Source organism: Crinia signifera, chromosome 11 (genome assembly GCF_055691185.1).
Source record: "Crinia signifera chromosome 11, ASM5569118v1, whole genome shotgun sequence".
NCBI lineage: Eukaryota > Metazoa > Chordata > Amphibia > Anura > Myobatrachidae > Crinia > Crinia signifera.
This window is the reverse complement of record NC_139227.1, coordinates 54106344-54124372: the sequence shown is the minus strand read 5'-3', so window position 1 is coordinate 54124372 and position 18029 is coordinate 54106344. Positions and strand designations below refer to the sequence as shown.

The following is an 18029-nucleotide window of genomic DNA, read 5'->3' as shown; positions in this document are numbered from 1 at the left end:
GCTCATGGGACAGGTGGGTTGTGATACGGAGAGGGGGAACAGGAGGATACATGTTTAGGTACTCTTTACCTAGAACGGCGCCCGTCGTGGTGATCGCGGGTACATTTATGTATGGCCGCGACGCGACCGACGCGATGCCCGCGATTTCCCATTGAAACCAATGTTAAACATGAAAATCGTGTCGGTCGCGTCGCGGCCGGCCATAAATGTACCCGCGATGCCCGCGACGCGATGCTCACGATTTCCCATAGGAATCAATGTTAAAAGGCGCGATGGACCCGATTTTACTGTTAAATGCCTCAATCCACCCGATTTGGCCATAGGAATCAATGTTAAATGGGCCACAGAGCCCATTAACCCTTAAATGTCCCCCCAAATTTTTAACGCCACCCCACGATCCACGCCAACCCGAAGCGTGGCGAGCGCAGCGAGCCCGCGAAGGGCGGCGGTACGCGTCCTCCGACCTTTTCATGCCCTACTATCCACTAGGGCGTGTTGTGAGAATATAATAGTGTGGCGAGCCACTGAGCCCGAAGCGTGGCGAGCGCAGCGAGCCCCGCGAGGGGACGCGGATACCTTCACAGTTATGCGCGTCCCCTCGCGGGCTTCACAGGTGTCCGTGGCGACGCGGACACCTGTGAAGCCCGCGAGGGGACGCGTCTACCTGTGAAGGTATCCGCGTCCCCTCGCGGGGCTCGCTGCGCTCGCCACGCTTCGGGCTCGGTGGCTCGCTGCGCTCGCCACACTATTATATTCTCACACCACGCCCTAGTGGATAGTAGGGCATGAAAAGGTCAGAGGACACGTACCGCCGCCCCTCGCGGGCTCGCTGCGCTCGCCACGCTTCGGGTTGGCGTGGATCGTGGGGTGGCGTTAAAAATTGGGGGGGACATTTAACGGTTAATTGGCCCTATTTGGGCTGTGTGGCCCATTTTACATTGATTTCTATGCCCAAATCGGGTCCATTGAGGCATTTAAGTGTAAAATCGCGGTCAATCAGGCTTTTTAACATTGTTCCCTATGGGAAAATCGCGGTCATCGCGGGCATCGCGGCCATCCCGATTTACCCGCGATGACCGCGATTTTTACCCACGACGACCGCGATTTCAATCGCTGGCGCCGTTCTAGGTAAAGAGTACCCATGTTTATTTGTCAGCAGTATTGTATTGGCAGACTAATCTCTAGAAATACATTTTATGTTCACCAAATGTGAAAGAAAATGCCAACATAATCACAATGTCTCCAGCCCAAACTGGAGGTACTGACGTACAGCTGGTGTAGTCATTCTGGAATCCAGTGATGTCCTGCATGTTATACAAAGATATCTATCAGAGGGTGCTGAGGGGGCCCCTCCAGTAACTAGCCAGATATGGGGCCTTTCCCTTACAACTGAAGCCCCCAGCTCTTGCGCTTGCTGTAGTAGAGGCGTATTCTAGACCTTGTTACAGGGACATTACACACAGAGGCCAGGGAGTCATCCGTAGTACGTGAGGACCGGAACCTCACAGGGACGTGCACATGCAGCCACCATTTCTGGCACCGTGTAGCTATGTTACTTACTGCAATGCCGGAGGCACATATTTGCTTCTCTGACAAAGATATTCCATCCTATCTGGGTTATTAGGTAATGTGGAGGCAACAGATGCGGATCTTGTATCAAACGCAGGTGACCTTCCATCTGCCACTAGTTGTGGTGCCAGCCATTCCTCACATGCTGGAACCAAACATGAGGATGCTGAGGAGGACTTTGAAAAACCAGTGAGCTCAGGTGAGCAGTAAGTGGGAAGGGAGCGATGTCAGAGTAGCAGGAAGGGGAAAGAGAGCAATGTCAGAGTAGCAGAAAGGGGATAGGGAGCAATGTCAGAGTAGCAGAAAGGTGATAGGGAGCGATGTCAGAGTAGCAGGAAGGGGAAGGGAGCGATGTCCGAATATAGCAGGTAGGGGAAGATGAGCAATGTCGGTGTAGCAGAAAGGGGATATGGAGCAATGTCAGAATAGCAGGTAGGGGAAGGTAGTGATGTCAGAGTAGCAGGAAGGGCATAGGGAGCGATGTCAGAGATGCCGGAAGGGGATAGGGAGCGATGTCAGAGTAGCTGGAAAGGGATAGGGAGCGATGTCAGAGATGCCGGAAGGGGAGAGGGAGCGATGTCAGAGTAGCTGGAAAGGGATAGGGAGCGATGTCAGAGATGCCGGAAGGGGATAGGGAGCGATGTCAGAATAGCAGGTAGGGGAAGGGAGCAATGTCAGAGTAGCAGGAAGGGCATAGGGAGCGATGTCAGAGATGCCGGAAGGGGATAGGGAGCGATGTCAGAGTAGCAGGAAGGGGATAGGGAGCGATGTCAGAATTGCAGGTAGGGGAAGGGAGCAATGTCAGAGTACGAGGGAGGGCATAGGGAGTGATGTCAGAGTAGCTAGAAGAGGAAGGAACATTATAGTGGCATTAGTATAAGTGGCACACATTATGCCAGCATACGACATACAGTACATGGGAATGCTGACATGACACCAATCTTTCATTTCCGCCTAGGTAAAAAAGATCCCTCTGGTGATGGCAGCAACAAGGCTGTGGGTGAGCTGGAGCACAGTCCTGTGGCCCTGGCTATAGCCCGCTACCTAGGTATTGACAACAGTAGTGAGGGTCATGCAGCAAGAAACCGTCGGGGCATTGCCCTTATCGTACACGGAGCACCCCTTGCAGGTGAGTGACACCCAGTACAATGCATTATACTCAGCTGATCTCTGTTACTGGAGACAAATAATTTTTGCCTTTCATCCAAATGGGAGACACTGAATCACTCGAGTAAAGAGAGTGGATCGCCCGTTTGTCCAGACATATCAGGGTGGGATCAGTACCGAAGGCATGGGCAAGTGCTGTAAAGGGTGATATTGGACCAGACTCTCAAACAGGCCTAGTCCCGGGTAATCAGTGCGAGCTGTTACGGGGCTCTGGGCCGGCTGGGTGCTGTTACGGGGCTCTGGGCCGGCTGGGTGCTGTTATGGGGCTCTGTGCTGGCTGGGCACTGTTATGGGGCTCTGGGCCGGCTGCGCGCTGTTATGGGGCTCTGGGCCGGCTGCGCGCTGTTATGGGGCTCTGGGCCGGCTGCGCGCTGTTATGGGGCTCTGGGCCGGCTGCGCGCTGTTATGGGGCTCTGGGACGGCTGCGAGCTGTTATGGGGCTCCTGGATTGGTGCGAGCTGTTATGGGGCTCTGGGCGGGCTGCACGCTGTTATAAGGCTCTGGGCCGGCTGGGTGCTGTTATGGGGCTATGGCCGCGCTGTTTTGGATCTCTGGGCCGGCTGCGTGCTATTATGGGGCTCTGGGCCGGCTGGACGCTGTTATGGGGCTCTGGGCCGGCTGGGCGCTTTTATGGGGCTCTGGGCCAGCTGCGCAATGTTATGGGGCTCTGGGCCGGCTGGGCACTGTTATGGGGCTCTGGGCTGGCTGGGCACTGTTATGGGGCTCTGGGCTGGCTGGGCGCTGTTATGGGGCTCAGGGCCTGCTGGGCTCTGTTATGGGGCTCTGAGCTGGCTGTTTTTCCCAACACACTCTTATCCCAGTTTTCCCATTGGCCTCTGAGGAAAGATGTAACATAAGTGTGATAATCGCCTTTCCTACACAAAGCTGATTAATGTGATGACCTGTTCAGGTGCTGTAACGTTTCCATTCCTCTAGGCAAGTCCTCCATGGCTGTCCTATTGGCTCAGAATTATAATGCAGCCTGCCTTTCCATTGACTCGGTGGTGCTAGAAGCCATATCTGACAGCAACAGCCAGACGGGTCTGAGGGCCAGACAGCTGTGCGCCAAAGCTGCACTGGATCAGGCCCTGCGGGACACTGAAGAGGCCGGTGAGTGATCTCTGTAGTACATGAGGCCAGGATGAGCCTGCCCCGGGGGTTCACGCGGGGTGCGCCTGCCCCGGAGGTGCACGCGGGGTGAGCCTGCCCCGGAGGTGCACGCGGGGTGAGCCTGCCCCGGAGGTGCACGCGGGGTGAGCCTGCCCCGGAGGTGCACGCGGGGTGAGCCTGCCCCGGAGGTGCACGCGGGGTGAGCCTGCCCCGGAGGTGCACGCGGGGTGAGCCTGCCCCGGAGGTGCACGCGGGGTGAGCCTGCCCCGGAGGTGCACGCGGGGTGAGCCTGCCCCGGAGGTGCACGCGGGTTGAGCCTGCCCCGGTGGTGCACGCGGGGTGAGCCTGCCCCGGTGGTGCACGCGGGGTGAGCCTGCCCCGGAGGTGCACGCGGGGTGAGCCTGCCCCGGAGGTGCACGCGGGGTGAGCCTGCCCCGGAGGTGCACGCGGGGTGAGCCTGCCCCGGAGGTGCACGCGGGGTGAGCCTGCCCCGGAGGTGCACGCGGGGTGAGCCTGCCCCGGAAGTGTACACAGATTGAGTCCGCCCCAGGGGTGTACACGGAATGAATCCGCCCCAGAGGTGTACACAGGATGAATGTTATGTAGTCCATAGCTGGTGTGAATGGGGCTTAGCAGTCACTGCGGTAGGAGTACCTAGATTGCCCCCACTGACATGTGATGATGAGATTGTCTCTTGCAGCCGGCCAGGGAGCGGACGTAGTGACAGGACAGTCTGGGCTTAGTGTGGAAGCTCTCGCCAAGCACACAGCAGATGGAGGACAGGGATCAGAGGCCAAGGTCACGCCACAGTCTGTCATCTCGCGTGTGACTAGGGGCAGTCTACTTGCTGGGAAGGGCAAGACTGACAGTCACCAACTAACGGGTAGTAAGCAGCACCTGCCCGACCCGGCAATGTCACAGGTAATGAGGAACCCAGACTCCCATACCACCATATAGTTCTTACTCCGGTTACATACTGTATTATATGTGATATATGGTCTTTGTTTTCCTGCAGACCGAAAGTTCTCCTCTTCTAGGACCAGCACAGCAGCATCTAAGTGTTAGCGCAAGTGTGGGCGGCGAGCTCGGACTAATGAGCTGCGTGCTTCCAGAAGACCTCCTGCTGGAAATGATCAGTGACCGACTTCAGGTATACTATGATCGGTAACTGCGTATTCATGGTGTCTCCTGAGGGACCAGGTATACACGGTGTCTCCTGAGGGACCAGGTATACACAGTGTCTCCTGAGGGACCAGGTATACACGGTGTCTCCTGAGGGACCAGGTATACATATAGTGTTTCCTGAGTGACCAGGTATACACAATGTCTCCTGAGTGGCCAGATATATATATATATATATACATATATGCTTGTGACCCCTGCTACTGTTAAAGGCATATAAATTCAAAAGCTGAAAAAGTTTGATGCTCATTTGCCTTTCGAATAAATTGTCTTTTTGTTTGGACTTTAAAATCAAATAAGGAGTGCTGCCTCTTTATATCTCTGGATATACAGTTTTCTATGATTTCTTGTTGACGGGCACCCTCAAAATAACCTCTTAAGTGTGCGGATTCCCTAAGTTTTCCCATATATATATATATATATATATATATATATATATATATATATATAGACTTGGAATCAGAGGCAAGCACATTCAGTTCATCAATGAAAAAAAGTATTTTATATTTCAAAAAGCACGTGGACAATCCATATCATCAAAGGTGCAGTCAAGTACAGCAGAATCCATGTTACAGGTAGTTACAAGTATACCGGCATAGACAGCAGCACAGGATGGACGTCCATAGGTAGGTTATTCATGCCCGACGGCCGTTTCGGTTGTATGTCACCGTCGTCAGGAGCATGAATAAACTGGTCCTAGGATCAGATATATATGGCATAGACAATTAAGCGAAAACGGACACACCTGCTCACCTGTCCACCCAGTGACGTACTCTCCTCTTTCCAATGCAAAGACCCAGGTGCACATGGATGACATCACATAGGAGCCGGATAATGCCGGTCACCACGTGTGTCTCCAAGGCAAACAACTGGGACGTGAACTGCCGGCGTCATCACTAGCAGCCGGAAGCCAACTAAGGAATAACCCCAGCCGGCGTCCGCTGTCACGGTAACAGCTAAACGGCATTTTATGATGCAGCAAGTGATAGCGCTGTAGATATGGTGGAAACCTGAATAAATCAGGAACCACCAATCCAGCGTTGCTAAAACACTGCCGATCAATGAAATCGCAGGTTATCACAAATGGTTACCGATTTTCATCGGATCGCCATTGAACACCAAGCGAAAAGACAAAATAGAGAGGCATTGAGTATGAAATCACCTGGTGTGGGCGGGAGGTGTGTCCTTTACATGTCATCGCATTACTCCATCTGTCAAAATTTAACCATACATATCCTATTATGAAATATATTGGACCATTACAAAAATACAGATATACATAGAGCAAAAAAGTAAAGATAATAATAAAAATATCAAAAAAGTACACATCATAGGTATCTATGAAATGAATGATCTTCATTTAGTCCTTTGGGGGAAACACAGTCCAACTGGTGAATCCAGTAACATTCCCTTTGTAGTAGGAGGTTTCCACGATCTCCTCCCCTTCTCAAGGGAGGGACATGGTCAATAGGTAGGAATCGAAAATCCTTCATTGTATGCTTTAAATTGCAAAAATGCCTAGCCACCGGGGGGGTGTTGGCATCAATTGTGACAAGTGCCTTTTTTATCAAAGAACGGTGCATTGAGATCCTCTCTTTTAATGTCCGTATAGTTTTCCCTATATAAATCAGTTTGCAAGAGCAAATAATTGCATACACAACATAGCGAGTATCACAATCCAGATGGTATCTAATTGGGTATGACACTGTTGTAATAGGGTTTTGCAAAGCATTGGTGACAATCAAAAATTGACAGTTGACACATTTAGCACATTTAAAACTCCCATTTTTTGGAGACAACCAATTTTGATTCTTTATAGGTAACAAATCTGATTTAGCTACAACATCTTTTACATTCCTACTCCTCTTGTAGCAAAACATAGAAGTGTTTTGACAGAATTGACCCATAGTGTTATCGGACTGTAAAATGTGCCAATGCTTGAGCACGGTCTCTCGTATTCGTGTAGATGCTGTCGAATACGTGCTCACAAACGTCATTCTATTTGGTTCTTGCTTTCTGACAGTGGCTGAAAGGGACTGCTCTTGGGGAAGATCCATGCATCGTTGTATGGCATCACAAATTTCATGCTGAGGGGGTTTCCGCATACGCAATCAGCCCACTGTGGGCAGAACCAATCTTGCTTTTTGTAAACAATGGTGCCAAATACTCAATGAATGTTCATTTCAGTTAATTTTGTTGGTTATTGAACAGGTCAACACGGATTTAGAGTTATTAGAGCATGAGATACTTGCTTATGATAAAACTGGTAAAGAACAATTATCTACTAGTCCTGATGGGGATTTACTGGTTAAACTTGAGGAGACAGTTAACAACTTTAGACTTGAGCTACTGACTTTTAAAAAAAGCAAATATAAGGTCGTTAAGGAAGATTACAAGGAGATGCGTGTATATAGTTGGGTACAAGGCCACGAAAATAGAACTAATTGGAGGGACAATGCTAGATCCCGTAGAAGACGTGGAGGAAGGGTGGACAAAGGTTATTCTGACCTGGATACGCATACCTCTGCGAGTGATTCAGATCAATCACAACAACAGGTTTTTCCCAGAGGCAGTGTGACCAGGTCAAAATACAAAGCCAATCCAACAGAAGACCTTGCAGAAGGGGTGGAGTCAATAGGAAGAAAGCAGGCAGGGGGCAAGAACAAAAAGGCGAACAAGTAATATTTAATTTATCTGACTATACACCAAATAAAGATGAGTTGGAGGTCTTGTCTAAGGGTCTCTCTTTTGTTGAGACGTTCAGGCAACACCTGTTCAATTTTGAAGTGGAGCTATATCATTTCCATCGCTCACTCAGATTGAAAGACTTTTTTTCTAGACATCCTCAAACAGGGGCGGATTGGGAATTAAAACCAGCCCGGGAAAGATTCTGAAGCAGCCCCAATGCGGGGGGGCGGGGGAACTGTTGCGCGCCGTAGGTTCGCGAATTTTTTTGGGGTGTGTGGCCTAGCAATATGGGGGTGTGGCCTATATCAACGAGGTCACGCCCCATTTTCGCCGCTGTGGGGGGCATGGCTAGTGGCTCTCTGAGCTGAGCTGCTGGCTATGTCCCCAGCCCCTCAGGCTGCAGAATAGGCGCATGGGAGGGGGGACGCAGGGTGGCATAGAATGCTGGGAGGACGTATGCAGGGTGGCATAGGACGCAGATTGTGAGGGGGACATGGTGGCACAGGACGCAGAGAGTGAGGGGGAAACGCAGAGTGACAGAGGATGCAGGGAGGGGAGTATGCGTGTATGGGTAGAGCAAGGCTGTGTGTGTGTGGAGGGGGGGTGTATGGTTAGGGTTAGGCTGCATGGGGGCGTTCTGGTTAGGCTATGGGGTGGTGGTATGGTTAGGATTAGGCTACCTGGGTGGGGTGTATGGTTAGGGTTAGGCTGCATGGGGGCGTTCTGGTTAGGCTATGGGGGGTGGTATGGTTAGGATTAGGCTGCCTGGGTGGGGTGTATGGTTAGTGTTAGCCTGCCTGCGGGGTGTATGGTTAGGGTTAGGCTGTGGGGTATATGGTTTGGGCTGTCAGGGGCGATGTAGTGTAGTGTGGTGTAGTGTACTAACCTTGCCCTTTGCACCTGCTTGAGTTTCATCATGTGGCAAGGAGTCCCTTACAGCAGATGCGCTAATCTGTCCCGGATATCCATGTATGCACACACTTCTCCCAGTAACATCCCTGGCGGACAGCACGGCAGACATGGACACGGCGGCGGAAGTCAAGGAAGCCTGGAGACATAGCACAGCAAAAATAGTGAGCTGGGCACTTCTGCTTAGCGTTCCCCACACACAGACATACTGTATATACACCAACGCCCCCTATCCAACACACACACATACTATATACGCACATCCCCCCACAAATATATGTTTATGCACACATCCCTCCCACACATATACTGTATATGAACACCACACACACACTGTATACACACACACACATATACTGTATACACACATATATACTATATATGAACACCACACTGTATCCCACACCCGCCACGCACACATCCCCCAGCATCCGTTCCCCATCCCACGCCCGCCGCAGCGTCTAGTGATGAAGTCAGCATCGCCTTCCCTTCTGACTTCATCACTAGACATTGCGGCAGGCGTGGGATGGGGAACGGATGGTGATCACACAGGTATTTGTAGCACTGTTTGGTTTGTATTTGTTGGATTTTCACCTTGATAAAGAGGCCTCTAGGCCTTGAAACGTTGGCTTCAGGGCCGGTGCTAGGGGGTTCGGCGCCCTCCTACAAACTATGAATTTGCGCCCACCCAAGCTTTACAAAGGGACAGCGCACAGCAAAAGAAAAACGTGTGATCTCACAAGGAAGGGGAATGGGCACACAATAGTACTCTCACTCCAAATGACACCACATAGTAGCACAATTTTGGTGCCATGAGTTAAAAAAGAGGGAGAGTTCGTGCCGTAGGCGCGCTAAAAAATGTAGGAGCGTGGCTTCATGAGGAAGGCGCTTGGTCACATAAAAGTACCAATTACACCGTTATCCCCATAACACATTATGCTTCACACCTCAATGCCAATTACACATTATACCACACACAGTAATGCAAATTATACATTGTGCCACACATCATGATGCCCCTTACATAATATGCAGCACACCATAATGCCCATTACACATTATGCCACACACCCTAATTCCCCTTACAAAATATGCCATGCACCATAATGCCCATATGACATTGACACACATTAAACACAAGAGGGTTGGAGTAAAGTGCGCTGCTGTTTAAATGATTTTAGTAACTGTAACACATTGGCTGTCTGAAGAGGAATGAATCATGGACACACTGTTGCTTTTAGGAAATATTTATCACGAGTAAAAAATATATATAAAACATGCAAATAAATACACAGCATATACAAAACAAGACAATTTTAAAATAAAAAGAATGGGATCCCAATCAATTAATTAATGATGGCTTTGATATATTATCAGTAGTAATTTCTTTACTGAGAGGATTAATGTTCTCCTGCCAATTGATAGAGGTTAAATATGGGTAATCAGATAATGAAACAAAGTTCCAGTTTAAGCGAAGTGATGTAGCTTAGAAAGCTAGTTGGTAACTTTATAATAGATATAGTCACAGTTTAGATGGTATGCTCACCCATATGGTAGATCTCAATCCCCTGGATGTATTTGCGGGGAGAGGAAGGTGGTGTACACTAGCTGATGTCCGGCAGCTCAGATGGACGGAGAGCTGCACTTCAGCTAGAATGTATGGAAGCACCTTGCAGTCAGCTGGAATGGATTAAACCCGGTGGAAGATGGTCCCACTGCAGAGGTCTCCGTCCCCTTGATGTAATCTGGGGAGAGGGACTGGGTGCAGCTGCTGATGTCCGGCGGCTCAGAGTATGAAGATGCCGCGCTTCAGCAGGAAGAAAGCTGGGTGCCTGTCAGGTACCTGGTTGCGATGTACCGCGAAGAATTCAATCCCCTTGATGTGGCTTGGGGAGAGGGACGGGGTGCAAACGCTGATGTCCGGCGGCTTCAGAAGAGGTGAAAGCCGCGCTTCAGCGAGGTCGTGGTGTGCACCTGTCCTTGTGCGCGGCAGTGCTTGTATGCAGTCAGGCAGCGTGGGGCGGCTAATTGCCGGCTGCTGGAGAAGACTCACGCTTGTGCAGGGAGGCAGGAGGAAAGTTGGTGTTAGTTGATGGGATCACCGTCTCAGGTGAATGAATTGCGTCAACGCGTTTCGTTCCGTAGTCAGGCTGGAACTTTATCAAGACGAGTAACTGTGTCTACTGAGCAAGCTTTATTTATAAGGCTGTAGTAAATTGATTAATCAATTGATTGGTTCAATAATTCAAATAACCTGTGTTAAATTAAACTTTGTGTCACACAATATAAAACGAGTAGTTTTTCAAAGCACAGTGTATCCAATAAGAGCTTCAGTCAGGATTCATGCATATATATGCGCATAAATAGTTCTATACATTTGAGCATCTAAGAGTAAAATCAAATCAAAAAACAATGAAGAGAATTTAGTTTTCTTTTTAGTTTTTTTAAACTTTTTTAAAAATAGATGAATAGATGAATAGATAAATAGACCAAGTCAGTGTGCGCTCAGTGTGACATCAATATTATACTAGAAATAATCACATTGAGCAGACACAATAAACTGCATTAAAACACGCTTCAATAAACATATAGGAGATGTATAAACTTATGCTGGAATACTCCACATATAAGTATATCAATAGAAAATAGGTATAATATGATGGTTTTAGGCAAAAATAGAGGTGTATACACGCAAATATATCTAGATCGTATGTAAATGCGCAACCAAATATTACCATCTCCACACACATATATATGTGTATACAAAGCGCGCACACATAAATGTAATAAAAAAAATATATATAATAACAGTAAATGTTTGAATGATCACTATATATAGAATAGAGAGAGATCGATATATTAATTTATGTCCTAAAACAGTGCTTCAAGTGTAATCAAGTCCACTAACGGGTAGGTAAACTACCGGTTGTTCTTATCATATTGGTATCATAATTGTATATAAAGAGAGATCTATATATACAGACAATTCCCATATATAGTTAATAGTATCCAAGAGAGAGTCACTAGAGAGTATTAATATTCATATATTTTGTGCAGATATGAATAATGTAATTATTCCATCTATTTGTATAACTAATTACTGTATAGTTTTTATATATATAAATATACGATTCACAGAGATTTTATTGTTGTTTATTTTAATTATTTTCATGAATTTTTAGAGACTGAGTAAGAATAGCTTTAATCAAATTCACATAAGTTCCTATCATACTTATTTTTTGGGGATTCCAAAAAATTGTTATTATATTCAATAAATCAATTATTATGTATATGTATATGAAGAGTAACAAGGGGAAGGAGAAGAGAGCATATGTATATATAGACAAATCCCACATATATATATATATATAAGGGGATATAAAAAAATCAAATAAATATAAAAATAAATATAAATATATATAGAGGTCAATATCTCTCATGGGGTGGGGGGAGAACGGTCTGCAAATCCGGGATGTCACAATAAAATTGCGCATGCCGGATAGATCGCTGTCACGCCAACCCATGAGAGATTTAGTATATCTTGGTCTAATAAAATTTTAGTCCAGGCATGAAAAATCAAGAGCTTCATTTAGTCCTTGGGGGTTCAACGTATCTAGTTTAAATATCCAGGATGACTCTGCCAAACATAATTTTCTGAATCGGTCACCCCCTCTTTTTGTGTTCTGGATTTGTTCAATTCCGGTCACTATTAGACCACTAGGGTCACCTTCATGTTTCATCAGGAAATGACGAGGAACACTATGGTTATGTAATTTTTTGAGAATGTTGTTCCTGTGTTCTCTAAATCTACTCTTTAGACTTCTGATTGTTCGTCCCACGTACTGGAGTTTGCACGGACACTCCAGCACGTAGACACAATAAGTTGTTTCACAGTTAATAAACTGTTTTATTGGGAAATTTTGTTCATTATGGGTAGAAGTTACAGTTTTTGTTTTATTGGACATATATTGGCATGTTAAACAAATTTTTTTTATTACATTTGAAATTACCAATTGGCTTAGGGGGGATCCAGGTAGTTATTGCATTACTGATTGAGGGAAGTAAACTAGGGGCTATATGGTCTTTAAGGTTTCTATTCCTTCTGAAAGTAATCTTAGGCTTGGTTAATACACTTTTTAGAATCTTGTCATGAGAAAGTAATTTAAAGTTTTCTAAGATGATTTTCTTTATTTGTTGAGATTTATTGTTAAATTTGGAAATAAATGCAATTTGATTAACTGATTGATTGTCTTCTGGAGTATGTTCTTTAGGTTTCAGAAGACTAGTTCTTTTGACTTTATCTACCTGTGTTAAGGCATCCTGCAGGATCTCCTTAGGATACCCTCTTCTCTCAAAGTTTTTTATCATTATTTCTGACTGTTTTTTATATTCTAAATCAAGTGAACAATTTCGGCGAATTCGCAATAATTGATTTTTAGGGATATTTTTTATCCAGGGTTTATAGTGTCCACTGGTAAAATGTAGGTAGTTGTTAGTTCCCACTGGTTTGATATAATTAGTAGAAACTAAAGAGCCATTGGAGGTGGAGAATGCGATATCCAGAAAGTTGACCGATGTGTAACTAAAGGTGTGAGTGAATTTTAAATTAAACGTGTTAAGGTTAAGGAAATTAACAAAAGCAAGTGCCAACTCGTGTCCCCCTTCCCAAATAATAAACAAATCGTCGATGAAACGGCCATAGAGGACCAGATTCTCTCTATACGGGCCGCCCCATATAAGTTGTTCCTCTAGGCGGCCCATATAGAGGTTCGCGAAACTAGGCGCAAATCTGGTCCCCATGGCCGTCCCAAGGCGCTGTAGATAGTGGTGGTCTTCAAAAATAAAATAATTATGAGTGAGAATAAAAGATATAGAGTCCAAAATAAATTTCTTCCGAGATGGTGAGATTTGTGTATCTAGCTCTAAATAGTGACTAACTGCCCCCACACCCTTATCGTGCGGAATATTCGTGTACAGTGCCTGGACATCAAGGGTTAAGAAGCCCCAACCCTTGTTCCAGGATAAATCTAAAGTCTTATTTAAAATGTGTGTTGTGTCTTTAATGTGTGAAGAAAGTGAAATAACAAATTTTTGGAGGTGCGAATCAACAAAGTGTGACAAATTAGAAGTGAGTGAACCAACACCTGAAATAATAGGTCTCCCTGGTGGTGAAGTGAGGTCTTTGTGAATTTTGGGTAAAAAGTAAAATGTGGGGGTAATAGGGTGATAGGGAAACAAAAATTGTGATTCCTCCCTGGATATCGCCCCCTCCACCTCCGCGCAATCCAGCAGGTCTCTAAATTGAGTCTGGAATAGGGGGGTAGGGTTTGATGGTAGTTTAATGTAATAATCAGCATCATTAAGTTGTTTATAGGCTTCCAATAGGTATGCCTCTCTTTCCATCAAAACTACCCCCCCCCCCTTATCCGCCTGCTTAATTACTATGGCTAGATCTTTCTTCAAGTTTTTTAGTTCGACACGTTCTAATTTAGTTAAATTGTCCACTTGATATTTTTTCTTCTTTTTAGAACATAAATCTCTAAAATCGTCTAAAGTTTTATTGTAAAAGATGGTTATGGCTGGGCTTTTTTGCTCAAGGGGAAAAAAGTTTGATTTTTTCTTAAATCGTGGTTGTATTGTGAGGGTATTGTTTAAATTTATATTGAACAATTCTATTTCCTCTTGACTATTTTCGTCCAGTAAGGATTGAAGTGTTGTAATACCTATTGTATCTGAGCTGTCCAGAACAATAGGAGTGCTGTCATTAGTATCATGTGCTCTCTTTAGGTCCTTATTAGCAAAAAAACGTTTTCTACATAAATCCCTTGTAAATTTATTTAAATCTGTAAATAAATCAAAAATGTTTGGATCACTTTGTGGTGCAAAATTGAGTCCTTTGCAAAGTAAAGTTTTCTGGGAATCTGTTAATTGGTGAGATGTTAAATTAAAAATGCCAGTGGTGTTTAATTCAGCCTGGGTTTTCTTTGCTCTCTTTCCCCTTCCTCTTCTCCCTCTCGGTCTCTGAACCTTTTTGGAGTATGATTTGTGAGGTTTGTATATGGGTTGTAGTCCTGCCAGGTTCGGGATTGAAAAACCTGGTCACTTTTTGTCCTTGTATTAGAAGTTACATCTATATTTGACTGTTGGGGTGGGTGGGCGGGACTTCTCTCTCTATTATTCGGTTTATTATAATTAGATCTATATTCAGAATTGTAAGTGTTATTTCTGTCTCTTCTATTTTGGTATGATCTATCTCTATTATATCGGTAGGAAGAGTTTCTCTGTCTGAATTGAGGGCGTGCTCTAGGTGTTAATTCACTCTCTCTCTGGGGTTCTCTTAGATTTTTGTGGTAGGACCTCACTATATCTTTTTTATAATCATTCTGGTCCCGTTCCCACTTTCTTTTTTTGTTTGATATTAGTTCTCTCTCAAATCTCTCTACTCTGCTATTTATCTGTTCATCTTTCTCTCTGAAAGACGAATTCTCCTTACATGTAAGTAACTCATCCTTAAGTTTATCTATCTTCATTACGGTTTTGTTCACCATTTCTTCACGATATTGAATGAGTAATCTCATTAATGCGAAGGAGCAACCATCCAATGTCTCATTCCACTTTTTTTGAAGTTCAGGTTGATTAATTATAGATAAGTGCTTAAAGATTCTAAGTCCCCTCGGGATTATTTTAGCGTCAATGTATTTCTGGAGGGACACACTGTCCCACCAGTTACGCATTTCATCCTTCAATAGATCTTCCAGATCAAAAAACATTTTGTTCATACTGGGATGAGAATTGGATGCCGCTTCCTCGCCTTTCTGAGTTGCATTAAAAGATGACAAATAACAGTCCCTTCTGTTCTTACGTTCATTGTAGCTCTTAAAGTCATTCATTTTCAGTCAGCCACGTATGTTACAGATTTTCTGTGATCCAAAATATAACCGGTATCAGAAATTTACTGCTAGCTGCACAGGAAAGACGAAAAAGGAATACAATGGATTTTTGTGTGACAGAGTGGCACTGAAAACAGTGCTCTCTGGTACACAATTCCTGGCGCTCTGCAGTTCAAATTGGTTTTAAAATTAAATAAATATAAATGTGGAAATTAGCAAAATTTGCTACAGCTGCTGCAGTAACTCCTGTGGGTCCGTCAGACCCACAAAAAGAAGAGACTAAACACAAGAGGGTTGGAGTAAAGTGCGCTGCTGTTTAAATGATTTTAGTAACTGTAACACATTGGCTGTCTGAAGAGGAATGAATCATGGACACACTGTTGCTTTTAGGAAATATTTATCACGAGTAAAAAATATATATAAAACATGCAAATAAATACACAGCATATACAAAACAAGACAATTTTAAAATAAAAAGAATGGGATCCCAATCAATTAATTAATGATGGCTTTGATATATTATCAGTAGTAATTTCTTTACTGAGAGGATTAATGTTCTCCTGCCAATTGATAGAGGTTAAATATGGGTAATCAGATAATGAAACAAAGTTCCAGTTTAAGCGAAGTGATGTAGCTTAGAAAGCTAGTTGGTAACTTTATAATAGATATAGTCACAGTTTAGATGGTATGCTCACCCATATGGTAGATCTCAATCCCCTGGATGTATTTGCGGGGAGAGGAAGGTGGTGTACACTAGCTGATGTCCGGCAGCTCAGATGGACGGAGAGCTGCACTTCAGCTAGAATGTATGGAAGCACCTTGCAGTCAGCTGGAATGGATTAAACCCGGTGGAAGATGGTCCCACTGCAGAGGTCTCCGTCCCCTTGATGTAATCTGGGGAGAGGGACTGGGTGCAGCTGCTGATGTCCGGCGGCTCAGAGTATGAAGATGCCGCGCTTCAGCAGGAAGAAAGCTGGGTGCCTGTCAGGTACCTGGTTGCGATGTACCGCGAAGAATTCAATCCCCTTGATGTGGCTTGGGGAGAGGGACGGGGTGCAAACGCTGATGTCCGGCGGCTTCAGAAGAGGTGAAAGCCGCGCTTCAGCGAGGTCGTGGTGTGCACCTGTCCTTGTGCGCGGCAGTGCTTGTATGCAGTCAGGCAGCGTGGGGCGGCTAATTGCCGGCTGCTGGAGAAGACTCACGCTTGTGCAGGGAGGCAGGAGGAAAGTTGGTGTTAGTTGATGGGATCACCGTCTCAGGTGAATGAATTGCGTCAACGCGTTTCGTTCCGTAGTCAGGCTGGAACTTTATCAAGACGAGTAACTGTGTCTACTGAGCAAGCTTTATTTATAAGGCTGTAGTAAATTGATTAATCAATTGATTGGTTCAATAATTCAAATAACCTGTGTTAAATTAAACTTTGTGTCACACAATATAAAACGAGTAGTTTTTCAAAGCACAGTGTATCCAATAAGAGCTTCAGTCAGGATTCATGCATATATATGCGCATTACCCAAAATTCACAAAGACCTCACTTCACCACCAGGGAGACCTATTATTTCAGGTGTTGGTTCACTCACTTCTAATTTGTCACACTTTGTTGATTCGCACCTCCAAAAATTTGTTATTTCACTTTCTTCACACATTAAAGACACAACACACATTTTAAATAAGACTTTAGATTTATCCTGGAACAAGGGTTGGGGCTTCTTAACCCTTGATGTCCAGGCACTGTACACGAATATTCCGCACGATAAGGGTGTGGGGGCAGTTAGTCACTATTTAGAGCTAGATACACAAATCTCACCATCTCGGAAGAAATTTATTTTGGACTCTATATCTTTTATTCTCACTCATAATTATTTTATTTTTGAAGACCACCACTATCTACAGCGCCTTGGGACGGCCATGGGGACCAGATTTGCGCCTAGTTTCGCGAACCTCTATATGGGCCGCCTAGAGGAACAACTTATATGGGGCGGCCCGTATAGAGAGAATCTGGTCCTCTATGGCCGTTTCATCGACGATTTGTTTATTATTTGGGAAGGGGGACACGAGTTGGCACTTGCTTTTGTTAATTTCCTTAACCTTAACACGTTTAATTTAAAATTCACTCACACCTTTAGTTACACATCGGTCAACTTTCTGGATATCGCATTCTCCACCTCCAATGGCTCTTTAGTTTCTACTAATTATATCAAACCAGTGGGAACTAACAACTACCTACATTTTACCAGTGGACACTATAAACCCTGGATAAAAAATATCCCTAAAAATCAATTATTGCGAATTCGCCGAAATTGTTCACTTGATTTAGAATATAAAAAACAGTCAGAAATAATGATAAAAAACTTTGAGAGAAGAGGGTATCCTAAGGAGATCCTGCAGGATGCCTTAACACAGGTAGATAAAGTCAAAAGAACTAGTCTTCTGAAACCTAAAGAACATACTCCAGAAGACAATCAATCAGTTAATCAAATTGCATTTATTTCCAAATTTAACAATAAATCTCAA

At 45.0% G+C, this 18029-nt stretch overlaps 1 protein-coding gene across 6 annotated transcripts in view; it reads left to right on the top strand.

Moving 5' to 3' along the window:
* HYDIN (HYDIN axonemal central pair apparatus protein) overlaps window positions 1–18029 on the top strand; it is a 464418-nt gene that overhangs the window by 243356 nt on the left and 203033 nt on the right. For 5 of the 6 annotated variants that reach the window (XM_083165003.1, XM_083165004.1, XM_083165001.1 and 2 more), the window contains 4 exons: window positions 2528–2698; window positions 3673–3846; window positions 4547–4767; window positions 4862–4996. In XM_083165003.1, the coding sequence (XP_083021129.1) occupies window positions 2528–2698; window positions 3673–3846; window positions 4547–4767; window positions 4862–4996 (701 nt within the window). Of the gene's footprint in view, window positions 1–1624; window positions 1769–2527; window positions 2699–3672; window positions 3847–4546; window positions 4768–4861; window positions 4997–18029 lie in introns of all 6 variants that reach the window. The other variant, XM_083165002.1, reaches the window with a different exon arrangement.